Below are 19,724 nucleotides of genomic sequence, written 5' to 3' on the forward strand. Positions count from 1 at the left end.
TGCCTGATCCAGACGATAAAATGATATAGGCTTGTGCATCATGATCGTAGTGCAGAAACATGTATGTGATGACAGTATGGTCGATGTTGGGTACCGTAGAATGGGTTTTCAGAAACTACTTCTCTTGACCAGGTTGTATTCAATCATTTGAGGCCACTTTCAAGTGGTTTCACTGTATCTGGGGTGTTTCGGGAGTCTTGGGGTGTAAGCTATAATCTAATGTGAGACAGTGATTGGAGATGTTGGGACAACAGACAGAGGTACTGGGTACCCCTCCAGTGGAAGTTACTGGAAATGACTTCCCCTAAATCTGGAGTCCTCAGTACAATTCATTTGCCAGTAGTTTTCAATTGGCTACACCATAAGCTGACCTAGGTTGGGGGGGGGGGGTGGGGGCGGACTCTGGCAGTGGTGGCCTTCCAATATAAATTACTGGAAATGCCCATCCCTTACATATAGAGTCCTGCCTATCATTTTCCAGTTGGTTTCAACTGGTTACATCATGAGCTGACCTAGGTCAATGAGGGATGGGGCATTTTTCTTGGGTCCACTGGCAGGGGTACCCCACTAATATAAATTACTGGAAATGCCTATCTCTTAAATATAGAGTACTGCCAATCACTTTCCAGTAGTTTTCAACTGGTTACCTCATAAGCTGACCTAGGTCAATGAGGGGACGGGCATTGTGGGGGTCTACTGGCAGGGGTATCCCACTAATATAAATTACTGGAAATGCTTATCTCATTCATATAGAGTTCTGCCTATCATTTTCCAATAGTTTTCAACTGGTTACCTCATGAGCTGACCTAGGTCAACGATGGTAGGGGCATTTTTGCGGTCCACTGGCAGGAATACCCGACCAATAAAAATTACTGGAAATGCCCATTCCTTGTATCTGAAGTCCTAACCATTATATTTTTCAGTAGGTTTCAATTGGTTACCTTTTGGGCTGACCTAGGCCATAGATGAGGGGTCAATTATTGATGACTGACGAAGCAACCCCACAACCAATAATGACTGGCGATGGCAAGTTGTTGCTCTTGGGGCCACACCTGACACATTGTACTTACTTTCATGGGGTTACCAATGAAAGCTGATCTAGTTTAGCTTTTAGGTGAATTTAAAATTGCCCTCCCACCCACACCCACCACAGCATGTTTGCCAGTCGTCTGGTTCCATATACAGGAATGCACTTTGAACATTGTGATGTACAAGGCAATTGGTTACCTTCCCAGCTAACCAAACCCTCTGGACTCTCGCTCTATAATGAAGTGACTGTAAGTATAGGCCTTGGCTATTACTAGCGTAATTCCTTGTAGTTGTACACCACTAGCACTGAAACTGGGGTTGGAATAAGTTTACACAATGGCGCAGACATGTTGTTTATCCAGGAAATGCCTGCGATTGGCTGAAACCCTAAAGCTTTGCTGATATCTATTTTGATTGGTGCTAACATTCTGTGACAACGTCGTGGTGCCAACAGCGCGCTACGTCATCAACATATTTTCGGCTTCATTCGCTCAGTGTATGAGTAATTAGCCTGACGTCATTCTCCCCTTTATAGTTCTTTGGTCACACTTTATCCTTCAAAGAGCTTATATTGCAGTACTTTTAGTGTCGTTTTGGGGGGTGAAGGAATTGATATGTTGATTGAGTTTCATATTATTCTAATAACGATTTCCAACCAACGCCATACCGAACTGATTTTCACTTAGAAGTCTTGAACATAACTGCAGTAAGGGTATAACGTACAGTCAAACGTTATCTCTCTGTGAGACGTGATTTGAAACATTGAAGGGGAATTTTGTCTGCATGTTTTACGGTTTCAAACCTCTTTCAATGTAGCCTAAAGTACAGTGTTAAACATAGGCTTGTTTTTCATCTCTTCTGTGCAAATACTAAAAGTGTTATCAACAGATTAATAGAAAATAGTCAAAGCTTTCATCCGGCAAGTGTTTCTTGAGAATGACGACGTTACACAAATTCTTCTCGCTTCTACGAACGGCTTTATCATATGGACACAGGGACTAATTCGAGTTTGTTTATATATTCGGACAAATCAGGCAATATATCGTGCTTGATGCGTTTAACGTTACATGCGAGTACATTTCGTTAATTCACATAACCAAAGTCTTGTTTTGGACCATGTAAACGATTCATGCATTTCATGACTGTCTCTAATGTTCTTCATTATGAACGCTAACTGATATACGTGATATGCTTGTTTGATCACCAATGTGATGAGAAGTGTGCGTTGTGACGATTCTCTCTTCCAGTTAACAGGCTACCTCATAGTACAGCGAAAGACATTTGCAGATAGGACTTAGACATTTCAAGAAACGCGGCAAAAGTAGGACAATGTCATGATCAATTTTATTTAATGGAAACACTTCGCCGATTAGTGAAAAAAAACTTACTCCCCTGTCGTACAGCCTTACCCTATGGTTTTGCACTCAGTTACATGGCCGACTTCATATTTGCTTGATGGAAGTCTACTACAAATGAGAACCATAATCCATCCTCATTCACGAGGATACATGAATAAATGTGACAATCATGTTGAACATGTTTCCGAATTCGACATCTGCAGCATTATCTTCCGAGTGAGTAAGACGCTTTGGCAGACAGAAGACATTTTATGAAGGATTTTCATAGCCTATATACTCAATGTTTAATTTCACGGGAACAACTGTTGACTGAAATGCGATCTTCGATGAACTTCATTCGTCTTCAAGCTTTAAGTAAATAAAGGTGCATATTCCAATTATTGTGCCTAATTGATTAATGTGCCTAATTGATATGAGTACATAGTACAATTAGGACTTCATCATTTAATAATACTATTTCAATTATAAGTTCATATTAACCGTCTATACTGCTTGACAGGGATATTACTCTTTTTTTCTAAATCACATCTTTGGTATCCTCAGGTTTTGATCCTGTTATCTTCTCTAGGATTTGTGTCACATAGCATCATTGGTATTAAGTATTATATATTGGTATCCAGTGGAACTAAAACAAGAAAATTGACAAAGAAGAAAAATAGCGATAATTACTGTACGTAACAATCATTGTCACAACGTGGTTTACCACATTCAAATGACTTAAAAAGTTATAAGAAACAAATCGGATTATTATAGTAAGAACTACAAGAATTGACTAGAATATTTATTTATCTAAAATGGATTACTTAAACATTTCTTTGAACACATTTTCATATCGTTGGTGGGATTATAATTATGATCAAAATTTAACTGTATGGCAAAGCGTTTTATTTTTTAGTTTAAGTCTTTTTGCAATAACAACAAATGTATTGTTTTTGATTACAGTTAAGAGACATCCAATGTTACGAAAATCTGCCATGAGCATTTACCTGGTAGCATTGTCAGTTGTTGATTTGATTACATCAGTACTCTTTCTCTTATTTTCGATTATAAGCCTACAATTAGGCATACAACACATTCTAGACCCGACACGTGTTCATTTTTTATGGATCCTCACTGGTGGTGTGTCTGCTATGGCGCTGTCACTATGTTGGAGTTCTTTGCAATATATAAGTCTATGCCTTGTTATATTAATTGCGTATGAACGTTATAAGGCTATTTGTAAACCGTTGGAACACATAGGTTCAGTTACAAATCTAAAGCGGCGATGTTGTTTGACTGCGATTGGAATTTCTGTTGCTCTTGTTGGTCTTTCTTTAGTTTTCGGTTTTGCCTCTTTGTATTTACTTGCCGGGATAAGTAGCTTCATAGAGAAAGTACCACCATCCAGTTATATTTTCATCTCCTCAGATTTAATTACCTTATTATTTATGGTAATACTCTACACTAAAATCATCAAAGTATTTAATGAGAATCTAAACATCAGTGACTGGGATAAAATCCGGAAACGAAATCATCAACTACAGCGGAATCTGACCATAATGGTACTGGTAAATTCTGCTGTGTTCATATTTTTAGTGCTATGTCAGGATATCGCTATCTTTCTCGCAATCATAGTTAAACGCGATGACGGTGGTTTATCTTGGAGAAATTACTTACTCCTAATATATTTCCCTACATTGCTAAATTCTGGTATTAATCCAATTATTTACAACATTTTTGGTTCTCGTTATCGAAGTGCTCTGAAAAGTACATTGAATTGTTGCACAGGAAGAGACAAAAACTAGAACATGGAGACATAGAACTTAGTCATGTTGTCTAACCACACTCTCCTCACTATTATTATGATAACAACAATATTCCAGCGTTCCACACTGATTAATGACTTCTGTAAATGGGGGGTGGTGCTTAATGCGACTCACATTGTTACTTTTATTCGCAATTTAAAATGTACGTGAGTAAGGAGATCTTTCGATGATACTACAAGACACTACATTATTGTATAACCAAGTTGTATGGAATAACTCGTCAATTAGAATTAACAATAAAATTATATATAAAAGGACTTGGCACACCAGGGGGGGGGGCTTATTATGTGAAGGATTTAGTCCACATAAACAACAAGGTCCTTAATTTCTTACTTTTCGAAATCAATTTAATTTACTTGGTTCCTTTTCACCCTTTACCTTGGTCTGGTGGACGATATCCCCTCTTACTGGAAAACGTTGGTTAACGTGAATACTGTTCCCCATTGAAGATGACACTTTGTATCACAGGTTATTCGGTATTCCGCGTATGTCCCGTGCCTTTTATAAGGAGGTGGTAAAGAATGTCTCTAAAAATCCGACCATTTGTCTTAAATGGGAAACCTCTTTTCAATTTAATGAGGATCAATGGAGAATTAATGATGATCAATGGAGAAAGGATTTTTTAAAGTCCTTTTCAGTCATTAAGAGAAAATAAGATTAACATTTTTCAGTATCGTTTAATTCATAGGATTCTGGGCACAAATCGTTTGCTTCATCAAATGAATATTAAACATACATTCCATGTTAACCTTTGATGAGGAGGATGAAGAAACTATTGATCAATTACTTTGGGTTTGTAATTAAAGGAAGTCATTTATTTTAGACGTCGAACTATCTGTGCTTGGTGAACAATTTACTTTTCAAAGAAGGATATTTATTTCGGACACCAATTGTGCCTGAAGCACCCCTATAACTTTCCGATTTTTGACCTTAAATATTATATTTTTAAGAAGAAATTTCAAGAAGAAATTCCTAATTTAAACGAATTTTTATTTAGATTTAAATGTATGCTTCAAGTCGAAGAATATTTACAAAAGTATAAATTTCATGCACCCATTACCTATACTACTTTACATAGTGCATTTTAAAAATGCATTTTCTTATTTTCGTAAAGATCTCATCAATTGTATATATTATTTTCAGATTATGTTATTCAGCGTCTAAATCGATCCTGTGTAAAGTAAGTTTTTTTTGAGTGAGTTATGGATAAATATCAAAAATTTAAAAAAAATAAATAAAAAATTGCGGTGGATTCGAACTGGTGAAGATAGTTCAAGATGAAATTCCTAATTTAAACGAATTTATATTTAGATTTAAATGTATGCTTCAACTAGAAGAATATTTAAAAAAGTATAAATTTCATGCACCTATTTCCTATACTACTTTACATAATGCATTTAAAATATGCATTTTCTTATTTTCGTAAAGATCTCATCAATTGTATATACTTTTTTCATATTATGTTATTCAGCGTCTAAATCGATCCTGTGATCTTAAATCACTGTGTATCTAATGTTGTTGCTTCTTTAAAATTGACTTCAGGAAGAGATGTTTCTTTGTCATTACATTTTTGGACCCGTCACATCGGATGACTGGATGTGTAGTGGCAGAGCTGCTTATTTGGCCTTCCATAGAAAAGTAATTTTTATGTTTTCGGGTGTTAAAAGCCTACAAGCCAGCACGGTATTTACGAGTCAGAAAATATCACCATTTACGACCCACGAGTACGTTTATATGATTTCGAGTATTTTTAGTGTGTTTCGCTAGCTTTTAGAATGTATCATTCTACAGTTATTTTGTTTCCTTGTTTTTCGTGTTTTTTTTTTGGTGACGAACGGTGTAAATATCTCTGTAAATACAAGTTGTTATTACTTTACTACGGACTTTCGTCAGTGTGTGCTATTACGGATTTTCGTCTTCAGCAAATTTTAGTCGGCTTTTCAGCTGTGTGCCCGGACATCACATGATGGATTGTAGTTATTGTATAAGAGTGTTTAGATTCATTGTGCTTAATACTCAGCAGTACAATAATATCCGCCAATCAATGTGATGACTGTGTGTTTAACATGGTGAATGTAACATTTATTACACAAATAGTAACATGAAATTGATATACTGTCATAGCATTCAGTGTCCCATTAATGCTAAGGGTCAGTTTAATGCAAATATGTTTCATGTCACAAAGTTCACTATTGTTCCATTTGCTTTCAAGATAATTATATCGGTACATGTCATTCTTCAATCTTTCTTTGTTAATGGTTGTTTGTTGACTCTTAATTGAAATAAAACTATTATCTGCAGCAGATTATGAAAATACTGCTTATATAATATGGGTGACTACAGGAAAAGGCTATCTTTGTCATTGTCTTCATGGCCGACAGTTGATTATGATTTAACTTTAACTTAAAATGATGTTTACTATAAACGTTGAAGAGGTGGGTATTTATGTGAAAAGTGAAGAAAAATAATTTCAGTGTTAACTGGCTATAACCAAATATTCAAGATCCTTCCTCTTACTTGAGGATGTATAAGTATTGATCCATTGTGCTTAATATTATTACATCATAATCCTGTCAAAGAACTGATAGTAAGTTTCCCTAGTTGGAACAGTACTACAATGCTTAATTAAATACCAGCATGTTTAAATTGCAAAGCTCAAATGACGTAGAAGATTATGTTTCTTTATCTTAATTTTGGGAGCTTTCAAATATTTTACATGTTGAGAAAGTTGGGTCAAAATTCCTGAGTCGACCAAATGCTTTTTGTACATGCATCTAAGAAACTAAAAAAGTGATTTATATAAATTTTCGTAAGCATACACCTTATTTAAGTGATAGTATCTTTTGTTCATGTTTTGTTATTACCTTTTGTTTATGTTTTTTCTATTGTACTGTTTTTCATTTTAGGTAAAAGTAGGATTTACATTGCTGAAAGATTCCAGCCGTTTGAAAGTATATGATATCAATGTGGTCACGGCCGCCATAATGTATCTGATGCAAACTGTCATCCATAACTGGACACAAATGTTAAAATATCATGGCTGTAGTTCACTACTCATGCATGATTGTATATGCACAGGATACCCTCTTAAGTATTGAAATAAAAGGTTGAATTCATCAAATATTCTGAATTATTTGTGTTGTCATTCCTTTTTGTTGTCTCTTAAATGTGCCTTTCTGTTGTGATCGATTTAATAAAAATAAGTGCACCAAGCTGCTTTTAATAATTAACCTAAAACATGTGTAAAACGCTTAATGAACGGTTGCTATATGTAGAAATCGCTGGCAAAACTTCACATAATAATATGATGTGGCTGAATTTTATACTTGGTACGTGGATGCACCTTATTGATTACACGGAACCTTGAGGTCAACAGAAATTAAGCCTGGAACTTATTGAAACCTTCCGATTACTCAAAAAGTAAGTATTAGATGAAGTTGTTACATACATGGATATGGTTCCCCCTTATTGAGTACGCGAACCAGAAACTGGTGAAGGTTAAAGGTCATAAGAGGACAGATCCTGCAGGTCAGAGCCTGAAAATTTTGTTAACACTTTAACTCAAGAAGTAAAGCTTGGGTGAACTTTTTTTCCTTAGGTACGCGAACCTTGGTGAATGTTTATGGTCATTTGGAAATTGCAGAGGTCAAAAGTCTGAAAACATTGTAAACATGATAACTGAAAACATCTCGATTGAAGATAATACTTGGTAAGTAAATCACCCTTATTATTGAGCACAAGCACCCTATCGAAATTGATGGAGGTCAAAGGTCTGAAATCCCTAACCTATCCCAACACACACACACACTCCCGCACACACAAATCCGCCTGCGTGACTGCATAGGCTACGATTATCATCGAAACCAACTAGAATGCAAAATGCATTGAGGTTTCGATGAACTTCAATGCAGTAAACGTCTGCTTGTTAGTAACCAGAACTAGCTGTTACAATAGAAATGGTCCGAACCACAATTTCCCCCATATAGATATCATGTAAAAGGATTTTCAGAGTTTGACATCTGGTGACCCCAAATGAGATTTAACCTCACAAGCAACATGATTCTACACACACCCACCCGACTTAGGGACTGCTTAGGTTACGATTATCATCGAAACCAAAAATAAATAACAATAGCTGTAACTGAAGGCGGTGCATTATATCAAAACAATAGGGACCACTGTTTGAGTGAGTGATATTTCAGATAAACAATAGAGTTCACCGTGCAACGCGCTTAGATGCAGGCAAATTGTCTTGTCAAAGGTCAAGAAAATTTGTTATAGGGAGATATTATGAATATGGCTTGCAATACCTTCCCTCACATATGCTTAGGTTACGATTATCATCGAAACCAATGATAAATAACGATAGCTGTAACTGAATGGGGTGCTGCATATCAAAACAATAGGGACCACTGCTTGAGTGAGTGATATTTCAGATAAATAATAGAGTCCACTGTGCAACACGCGTAGATACAGGCAAATTGCCGGGTCAAAGGTCAAGAAAATTTGTTATAGGGAGAGTTTATGAATATGGATTGCACCACCTTCCCTCACATATGCATATATTAAAGGTTTCATCAACAGCTTTCATCCGGCAAGTGTTTCTTGGGTATGAGGAAGTTGCACAAATTTGTTTCTCTTCTACGAACGGATTTATCATATGGACACAGGGAGTAATTCGAGTTTGTCTATACTGTATATTCGGACACATCAGGCAATATATCGTGCTGATTACGTTTAACGTTACATGCGAGTACATTTCGTTAATTCACATAACCACAGTCTTGTTTTGGACCATGTAAACGATTCATGCATTTCATGACTGTCTCTAATGTTCTTCATTATGAACGCTAACTGATATACGTGATATGCTTGTTTGATCACCAATGTGATGAGAAGTGTGCGTTGTGACGATTCTCTCTTCCAGTTAACAGGCTATACCTCATAGTATAGCGAAAGACATTTGCAGATAGGACTTAGACATTTCAAGAAACGCGGCAAGAGTAGGACAATGTCATGATCAATTTTATTTAATGGAAACACTTCGCCGATTAGTGAAAAAAAAAATACTCCCCTGTCGCGTACAGCCTTACCCTATGGTTTTGCACTCAGCTACATGGCCTACTTCATATTTGCTTGATGGAAGTCTACTGCAAATCAGAACCATAATCCATTCTCATTTACGAGGATACATGAATAAATGTGACAATCATGTTGAGCATGTTTCCAAATTCGACATCTGCAGCATTATCTTCCGAGTGAGTATGTCGCTTTGGCAGACAAGACATTTTATGAAGGATGTGCATAGCCTTTACTCAATGCTTCATTTCACGGGAACAACTGTTGACTGAAATGCGATCTTCGATGAACTTCATTTGTCTTCAAGCTTTAAGTAAATAAAGGTGCATATTCGAATTAATGTGCGTAATTTATGGTACATAGTACAATTAGGACTTCATCATTTAATAATACTATTTCAATTATAAGTTCATATTAACCGTCTACTGCTAGACAGGGATATTACTCTTTTTTTCTAAATAATATCTTTGATATCCTCAGCTTTTGATCCTGTTATCTTGTCAAGGATTTATGTCACATAGCATCATTGGTATTAAGGATTATTTATTGGTATTCAGTGGAACCAAAACAAGAAAATTGACAAAGAAGAAAAAATAGCGATAATTACGTAACAATCATTGTCACAACGTGGTTTACCACATTCAAATGACTTAAAAAGTTCAAATATACAAATCAGATTTTTATAGTAAGAACTGGAAGAATTGACTTGAACATGAACTGAAATGGATTCTTTCACCTCATCACATCCTTTTGATACAGTATACCTATCTAACTGTAGTTGTGAGTCCTTTAACGACGCAATATACGATTATGAGTATGACAGATACAGTTTTTGGTGTAGTTCAGATGAATTTACTCTAACGATAGGCCTATGGCCATTCTTTATTTCATTGATTTTAAATCTTTTGGCAATAACAACAAATGTATTGTTTTTGATTACAGTTAAGAGACATCCAATGTTACGAAAATCTGCCATGAGCATTTACCTAGTAGCATTGTCAGTTGTTGATTTGATTACATCATTTCTCATTCTCGTATGTTCGATTATACAACTCATTTTCAAACTTAGTGATCCAATTGTGACGTCACGGTCTGCTGTACTGCTGTCACTATGTTGGAGTTCTTTGCAATATATAAGTCTATGCCTTGTTATATTAATTGCGTATGAACGTTATAAGGCTATTTGTAAACCATTGGAACACATAGGTTCAGTTACAAATCTAAAGCGGCGATGTTGTTTGACTGCGATTGGAATTTTTGTTGCTTTTGGTGTTCTTTTTGTTGTTTTCCTATTTTCCTCTATGGAATTACTTGGCGGGGTAAGAAGCTTGGGGAAAATATGCGAAATACCACCATCCAGTTATATTTTCATCTCCTCAGATTTAATTACCTTATTAATTGTTGTAATACTCTACACTAAAATCATCAAAGTATTTAATGAGAATCAAAACATCAGTGACTGGGATAATATCCGTAAACGTAATCATGAACTACAGCGGAATCTGACCATAATGGTATTGGTAAATTCTGCTGTGTTCATATTTTTAGTGCTATGTCAGGATATCGCTATATTTCTCGCCATCACAGTAAAACGCGATGACGGTGGTTTATCTTGGGAAGATTACTTACTCCTAATATTTTTCCCTTCATTGCTAAATTCTGGTATTAATCCAGTTATTTACAACATTTTTGGTTCTCGTTATCGAAGTGCTCTGAAAAGTACCGTGTTGAATTGTTGCACAGGAAGAGACCAAAATCTAGAACATGGAGACATAGAACTTAGTCATGTTGTCTAACCACACTCTCTGTCTACATATGTATACATATACGAATATATATATATATATATATATATATAGGAAGTCATTTACTTTAGATGTCGAACTATCTGTGCTTGGTGAACAATTTACTTTTCAAAGCAGGATATTTATTTCGAATACAAATTGTGTGTAATGTACCCCTCAAATGTCCAATTTTTAACCTAAAATATTATATTTTTAAGAAGAAACTTCAAGAAGAAATTCCTAATGTAAACGAATTTTTATTTAGATTTAAATGTTTGCTTCAAGGCGAAGAATATTTAAAAAAGTATACATTTCATGCACCCATTTTCTAGACTTCTTTATATAATGCTTTTAAAAATGCAATATCTTGTTTTCGTAAAGATCTCATCTGTATAAATATATATATATATATTTTTATATATATATATTTATATATATATATATATATATATATATATAAGTGGCGAGTCATATTTGGCAATAACAATGAATATTTTAAATGATGTAAACGATCTGTTATGAGTTAATGGCAGCTACCTTACTATTCTATTAGATGCTTTATCCAGTGGTGGAGGGGATTTAAAAAAAAAGTGACTACATCATGTTAACAGTTTATAGAAGTAACATCTATTAAACCAAAGACAAAAAGTGCCAGAAAACCGTACGGTTTCTTTGATGTTTTATCATTTGTCAGTTCATGCCTTTTTGAATTTCTTCGCCCTCCCCCTCCCTTTCACCCCAGCCTCTTTTACATATGTCGGTTTGTGTTTGCTACCCCTACCCTTTAAAAATAAAATTAACGTTAAATACCCATCTATAGATATTTGGACATTAAACATTGAATCAGGGTGTTGGCGACAGCTTGTACATTTGTTTATTGAAGCAAACATAAAGAAATTAAAAGCCTCCCGAAAAGGGCCATATAACTATAAATTTAAGTTGGCAAGATATATGCAAAGAACGTTTGTAACTTGATTCATGTATCGAGTGGACAGAAAATTGTATCAGAAAGATGCAAACATATATTTCGGCTTGTCTCTTATTTTTCGAGATATATATTTGGATGCTGATTTTCTTCAAGAAAAATATGTTGGCTTGCCTGTTTTTCTAGAGCTAGGCTCTATACTTTCCTAAAATTCGTTGCTACCAATTATTAGTTTTTTCGAACGAATTATTAATTTTTCTGGCAAATGAAATATTTACTGCACATCCGTGTAGCTGTTTACAACATAACTGTTATGGTGGTGAGGTTGTTAACCCGACAACTGACCTTCCAAACTCAGGAAACTGATAAGATTAAAATGATGCCAAGATTATCAACTTTACAAATTGTTCTTAAAGGGTGTGAAGACTCGCGCAAAAAGAAACGTCTCATGCCGGTAATCTGACCTATAGTTTCGATTGAGATGTAACAGAAGTGTTAGACACCACCATTGATCCCAGAAAATACACACACAGCTTGCTACCGTCGGTAATTAAACACTAGTGTACAGTCAGTACATACAGCTGCGGTCAATACCCACAGCGCAGTGTACAAACGATACAGCGATGGACATCTCAGGTCCAGCTAAAGATAACAAGGTATCACGTTTCATTATACTGTCAGCATTTTGTAGCGACAAGCAGAAAACTTCACTTGCAAGCATCGGAAAGTTAACTATTTTTGAGAGCGCGACACGCGGTTCGGGGCGAGTCTTCAATGCCTTTAAATTGAAACATGTTATGAAAGCTGTCAGTGACACATCACTCCCCTCCATCCGTAAGTTCAAATTAAACAATCAAATAATCGCAGCAACACGTAAGTTACCAATCCCTGCAATGTGACCGTGTAAAATTCAGAGTAAATATTCAGTGGCGTGTAGGAAGGTACTTTTGAGTGGGGGGGGGGGGGAGAAGACTGATGGCCGGCCTGGGGGAGGGGTCTAAGGGGAGGGGGATTTTTTTGGCATTTCCAGGTGGCCTCAGATGCAATTTGGTGCAATATAGCACACTTCAACACCCAATCCATTTTGTAAAGAATTTTGCATTTTCACCTGGCTTTAGATGCAATTTGGTGCTCCAAATGAGTTTTTTTTTCTCATTTGGAAATGAAAAAGGGGTTTTCTGACTTGCGAAGCGGGGGGGGGGGGCGGAATGATACTTCCGCCCCTCCATATTTTTCACTGGGGGGGGGGCTGGCGCCCCCAGCCCCCCGGTTCCTACGCCCTTGCGTTAATTTCAATGTGAAATGAAAAAGTCGGCTACATGTTCATAATCCATAAGCTGGCAAATATTCCATCAAAGCTATAAAGTTATACCGAACAATTTAGTACTAAAACGTGTAATATCGTAATAACTTTAGCCTGACAACAACGTCGTAATCTTTATTGTTATATAGGTTTATTTCTTATAACTTAATTCTTAGATTTGATGCTTCTCCAAATCTTTTATTATGTACTTTGAAATCTATTGCGGATGAAGCATATTATATGTATACAGACGGATAAGACATAAAATAAATATGAACTTTGGCACCATAGTCATTTTTCTCGTATATTGTAGCAGTGCTGCAAGAATCACACACTGTTTACTGGTAGCCTCATTTTTAACGCAAAACATACAACACATGAATATGGTAACGAATGCTGGAAAAGGACTTTGGTTAAAACAATGTTCAATGCAAAGTTTTCTAATTGTAACGGGATAATGGACTTAAAATGCAATAATGAATTTTTTTTGGAGTATCATAGTACACATGAATATGGTAACAAATGCTGGAAGAGGAAAACTTTGGTAGACAAAATTTGAAAAAAAAGAAAAGAAAAAAAATTTCGTATTTTGTAACAGAGAGGCCAAACGCTAAAGCTGTTGACAATTCCATTATGTATAAACAAGAGGTGGGAAATGATGGTTATGGTGGGAGGGGGGTGGGGGGGGGGCTGACAAGAGTTACAATGCAGGAACAATCAACAATGCAACTATTAGTATGTTGAATATTCTGGAACAAAATGAAAAACAATCTTTACATCAAAAATCAAGGTAAACTTACAAATGAGTTTCTACTGACTTTTTTCAAGTCACACGACTCAACAAGACTTGGACCTAAAAGAGGACTCAAACCCAACCATAATCTTTCGTTTATATGACAGATATCTATGGGAAGAACAAGCCCTCCCCCCCCCCCCCCCAAAAAAAAGCAAAGAAAAAATCGTTTTCGTTTGGGAGATATTCTTTAGAGTTTAAATGTCGTGACTGAGAGTTGTCATTTTGTAAATCTGTGACTTCACAGTGCCAATAGGACATGAACTCATTTTTACTTTATATTTTGCTTTTCTTTTCGTATTTTCAAGGTAGAATGTTAACATTGTTGACCATAAAACTGTAATGCGATCATTACGTCATGTTACGATTCAACATTTTGTATAGCCCAATATAAATTACAGATCATAAAATTTAAAAAAAATAATTGAAAACTGACACATGTGGCTCGAAAAGGCCATATTTAGACATGATTAAGAACATTGATCAGGAACATTAAATCTGTGATATATATATCTCTCAAATGGAATAACGTTATGATGAGCCGTTTTATAGCAGTTGTTCAGCTAGGACAGTTATCTCTCTGTCCTACTGTATGGAGCAATTATGAAGATTGGGTTTGTGTCTCCATTAAAATGGAATGACTTTCTCAACTCTTACATCCAGATGTTAAAATCATTAGTTAAGTTAAAATTGAAGTCCAAACTTTAAGCAGTCTTGTTTGTATATATCCATCCTGCTATCACCTGTTATACAACACCACCTAATTGTATTCTGGTTGTATACTAACACATCTCATTCAAAGGCTCTGTTAACAAGTTATAACATGTCAGGTAATGAGGCAGCATGGACAAACCACTCCTTACCATTTACTCCAATCTCATATACCTCCACTGCAAATATAAAGTCTTGCACTACTGTGCACATGCAACTAAGAAATTGAACTAAGTTAAATATACATACAAGGCTATAATATATTCATATAATGGAAATAAAACAGTTTCAAGTATATTGCAGGAGAGCAGCTTTTGGATCAAGTATCTCATGAGAGGAAACATCCAATGCCATTATTTAATTCATCTGGAATTTTGCATTGTTGTTTTATGCATGTATGCAACTCATTAGAAAGTTTAAACTCATTATAAACTGACTTTATAATAGAGAAGCAATCAGCATGATTAAAAAACATTTTGATGGTTATAAATCGGTTCCCCTCCCCCCCCCCTCTACTGTTGACCCCTCCAATCTCCCTCTCTTCATCCTGTGACCAACAATAGCTGATCATGCTTTATGGATGACATGCCATAGGCACAACTGTAGGATTTAAGGAGTTGAGTTAAACAAAAGTCAAGAGACCCTTCAAATCCCATGTACTCTACTGAAGGCCCCCTCCCCCCTCTACCCCCCTAAAAATACGTGCCCATATTAAATTGGAGTACATATTTCCTGTTCATAGGAGTTTGTACTGCCGTATATCTGAGCACACATTGTAGCCATATATCTCCCCATCACAACTTTACAAATGTCAGAAATTATATTTCAGAGTAAAAACACAAAAGCACTTGATTGCTGTTTTAGACCTTTCAAAGAGTTTTTTTGTCAACCAGAGTCACAATAATTTGTTATGTCTACATTTGTAATCACTGCTGAACTTAATACAACTTCATTACATTAAAACTTATTAGAACTTATCTGCGTTTGCACCAAGAAGCAAAATGCTTACAATTATAGGTGAGAATATTGTAACGGTTCTCACCCAATTTGGACCTAGCTCTCTGAAGTACCTCTTCCGGCGGTAACATTGGGGCACCACCGTAGGACACGCGGAGGATGGGAGGGGACACTTCAACCCATTCCTCCACCACACCCCTGCTGTACATGTTACGAATTAATTTCAACTTGTTGGTCTTTGTATTCACTGTAACAACTATAGCATGACATCTGGGGTGACTGAGGTGACCAGGCAGGACCACCTGATCCCCCTCATTGATCTCACTCAGTTGCACCTCCTCATCACCTCTTTTGACTGACATGTGAATCACCTGTCCAAACACACGACCCAGTTGAGACCCCACTGCTTTCTGGGGTGCCCTTATGACCTCTCCTTTTATGACGCTCCCCATAAAAAAGCTCATTTTCACTTCCAAAGTCGGAACTTCAAAACATCCTATCCCTCCCCCTGGTGTACCACTGGCTACTGCTCCACTGATCTTGAAACCTTTCTCCACCAATATATCAATGAACCTCTTAATGAAAGCATCCAAATAGCTCCCACGGTCTGTACACCCCTGTCGTTCTGCGATGGCGTCTTCCAATTCGAAAGCGACCGCCGAGCCGTCCATGGCAAATAAAATCCCACTCTTGATCTTGGTCTTGGCGTAACCTTGCTCGACCACTCGGATACAATCCTCTTCTCGACCAGTGACCCAGGATGAACCCAATAATGTCTTGAGGACCTCGCTGACTTCAGTTCCCACTAACCACATGGCTCTCCATCCGTGTCCAGGACCGCATTTACAGTAACCGGCGAGCACTTTACTTTTGCAAGTTAATATGTTGTACACTTTTGTTTCTACCTGGCAAGATGCCAAAGCTCTAGCTACAACCAAAGCAGCAGGATCGCAAAGAGAACCATAATCCACAATTTGTAGATTCGTAACCATGGATAAGTCAATGAGCATGCGTCCAATCGTGATCTCACAGAACGCCAATTTTTGCAGCGATATCACAGAGGCAAGTTTTCTGTCATCATCAACAGATTCCACAATTGCATCAAAAGTGAGTTTCTCTTTACCTTGTACCTCTACCCATCTGAGATGGTCCCCTTGTTGTACCCTTCGTGACTGGCATACGATCCTTGTTGTTGGTGACGCTTTCTTATACTGACGAAAATAGAATCTCTTTGTTTCTATCGTAATGAAAATCTCCTCCGTCATCAGAGTCTCGAAGAACTTTTCATCCAGCCATTCTTTGCCGCAAGTCTCACAAAAAGCTCCACACACTTCTTCTTTGCTATCACCATAAATCCAAAACTGTTTAGAGTCTCGGTTACCACACAGACATCCTCTTTGTATTTCTAGGAGTTCCATGCTAAAAATGCAGTGTTTCCTAAAAAAAAAATATATTAAAAAAAAAGATGGGAAAAATGAATTAATGAACATTCAAGTTAAGAAAGTAAAATTTGACAGCATTGTAATACTCTTAGGTGCCTAGGAATGCCTTGTTGATATTAATATTATCTACAGAATAAAGGCATGCAGTGCCTAACTGGTATTACAGTACTTCATACACACAATGCACCATACCCTTCCCCACATCCCTCCTTCCTTCTTTATGCCTCAAAGATCACTCTTGCTAAAAATCATCTCTTGATATAAATACCTTTAAGTTTTGGGGTTCCTTAACAGCTGCTTGCATTATGGGCCATTATGGGCTGAAGTTATGAAAGTAATTTATCTGAATTTTGTTGTTCCAAGCTATTCACAGGGGCTGAGAGGGATGTTCATTAGATTTTTATTTTTATTTTTATATTTATATTCTATATTTATTTATGTGTTCTGTTTGTTATATTTTGTATGTTTTATATGGCGGAGTGTATAGCCTAGTGGTTAACGCCGGCGTCTCCCAGTGATGAGATCCCCGGTTCGATTCCCCGCCGACAGCAATGTGTGTCGTCTGGCAAGGGTGTTGTTCAATAACAACTTCCCGACATGGACGTTAAATGGATGTGTGCCGAGAGATTGGCTACAGTCAGCTTGCGAGTCTATAAGCCTCCATGGCTTCTTTCGCGAGTTCCTGCTTACGGGAAGATCACTATACATACATACATACATACATACATATATGTGTAGGGATCCTGGGGAGAACACTGGTTCACCAGTGACAGGATCCCTGGTTACGAATAAAGTTGATAAAAAAAAAAAAATTAAAAAAAATAGATTTATGTTAATGTATAATATAGTATACAGTATGTAAAAATACAGTAAAATAATATCCCTGATGAAGCCAGTTAAGTATGAGTTAATGCTTTACAATGGATGATCATATTTTGGTATTTTACAAATATGAGAGGCAACAAACATTACTCTAAAAGTCAGTCTGCTAATATATCTCACAAAATTCAAAATATGAATGTTGTTAGTCCTGGACGTTCTAACACTTCATCTAATAGCAGGATTACTCATAACATTGAGCAATTGTATATAGATAGCGTTATCTGACAAAACTATCTAGGCCTAGCTATCTGACTCTCAGAATTGTCAACAGGAACTAACTCAATGAGGTCACTGTATTTACTGGTTTACTAGTTTTGGCATGCTGTAGCAGCTACATCGATGAGATCTGCTTACTGCGTACGTGACTATTTAATACATGAACCAGGATTACTGCTAAAAAGGTTTGGTCTTTATGGCCATAAGGGCTTAGGCCTGCAGTAACGTGCATTTACTACTAGGCTAATTCACATACATTTATCACATGCAAGACATACATGTTTAGATTGAGAACATTGACCTAATCTATTTTAACAAGCATGCATGGAACTTCAATCTTTGAGGAAAACTTACGAAGCTGAAAGCAGTGATCCAATAGTCAAGGGTTTTGTGTTTTATATTGTCTTGGAAGTGACTTCCCTGTCGTATTATATACATTGACCTGGGAAACCAAACACTCAATTGCAGTTTTGATTTCGCACAACAATGTATGATTGCACAATAGGTACTTTCCATTTCAGGACTGGTGACATCATTTTCTACAGTGCATTGCTGGTACCTGCAGTGAGAATATAACTATAGGCGTATGAACGGAGGTTAGGGGAGGAGGAAAGGGCGGGCAGGCGGTGAGGATTTGAGTGAGAGCTTTAGTCGTTTCTGACATAGCGGCGAATACATCAACGAGTTAAATGATTCATTTACCTCGTTGGAATACATAAATCTGGACCGCATATGTCAATTACGAGACCCCCTCCCCCCACAAAACACCAAACACGGAGTACTCATTGAATGTCTATACTAAAACTAGTGTCGCGATCTCATAGTTACCACATTCCTCGTAAAGTTACGCGAACGACGGGATCTCACTAAGTGGTACATCTTCCCAATGTTAACCGCAATTTGCAATTCCAGAATTGCCTATTTGAGTGTTTGCATACAAACAATCGAACAGCAGATGAAGTTTACATACCATGAACCAATCATAAACAAAATCAAAATTAGTTGTAAATTGTACAATTTAGGCTCTGAACTGCTGGCTGAAGAAAGGAAATAAGTTCAACTAATATTGCTGTAGTTGCATATTATCACATTCGACCATATTCGTAGTTTGAGTACTTAATTAGAGGGAGTCACATTCCAAAGAAGTTCCCGTACAAGAGCATTGCCCTAGCATGAGTATCACTCAGGGACGTAGCTAAGGCCTGATGATTGGGGGGGGGGGGGGTAGTGGCTGAAATTCCACATCTTTCGCGACTGCATTTTTGTTCCGAACTTTTTTCGATACATTTGTAACACTGGCCCTCACTTCACAAACTTATTGATCACTCTGGTTAAGCAAGTAAGCAACTGAGTATAGTTATCTGCTTAAAGGCTACATAGACTACTGACTACAAAAGCTATGTTAATGTAACAAACGGGGACATTTTTTTTTCAACAAAT

General features: G+C 36.7%; 2 protein-coding genes across 2 annotated transcripts; one reads left to right on the forward strand and one right to left on the reverse strand.

The window, feature by feature from the left end:
• The first annotated feature begins 7,828 nt into the window (after positions 1-7,828).
• LOC139974928 (uncharacterized) lies at positions 7,829-11,719 on the forward strand. The gene has a single exon (XM_071982482.1). It carries the CDS (start codon positions 9,994-9,996, stop codon positions 11,065-11,067), a length of 1,074 nt encoding a protein of 357 aa, XP_071838583.1. The 5' UTR covers positions 7,829-9,993; the 3' UTR covers positions 11,068-11,719.
• Positions 11,720-13,574: 1,855 nt separating this feature from the next.
• LOC139974927 (uncharacterized) lies at positions 13,575-18,800 on the reverse strand. Its single transcript, XM_071982481.1, has 2 exons — positions 18,639-18,800; positions 13,575-17,181 (listed from the first exon to the last, which is right to left on the reverse strand). Exon 2 carries the CDS (start codon positions 17,160-17,162, stop codon positions 15,762-15,764), a length of 1,401 nt encoding a protein of 466 aa, XP_071838582.1. The 5' UTR covers positions 17,163-17,181; positions 18,639-18,800; the 3' UTR covers positions 13,575-15,761.
• Positions 18,801-19,724: the final 924 nt, after the last annotated feature.

The sequence above is a fragment of the Apostichopus japonicus genome, chromosome 10 (genome assembly GCF_037975245.1).
Source record: "Apostichopus japonicus isolate 1M-3 chromosome 10, ASM3797524v1, whole genome shotgun sequence".
NCBI lineage: Eukaryota > Metazoa > Echinodermata > Holothuroidea > Aspidochirotida > Stichopodidae > Apostichopus > Apostichopus japonicus.

What these genes read in the sequence shown, in the direction of transcription:
- LOC139974928 (XM_071982482.1), top strand. Translation starts at nt 9,994, where the DNA reads ATGGATTCTTTCACCTCATCACATCCTTTTGATACAGTATACCTATCT.
- LOC139974927 (XM_071982481.1), bottom strand. Translation starts at nt 17,162, where the DNA reads ATGGAACTCCTAGAAATACAAAGAGGATGTCTGTGTGGTAACCGAGAC.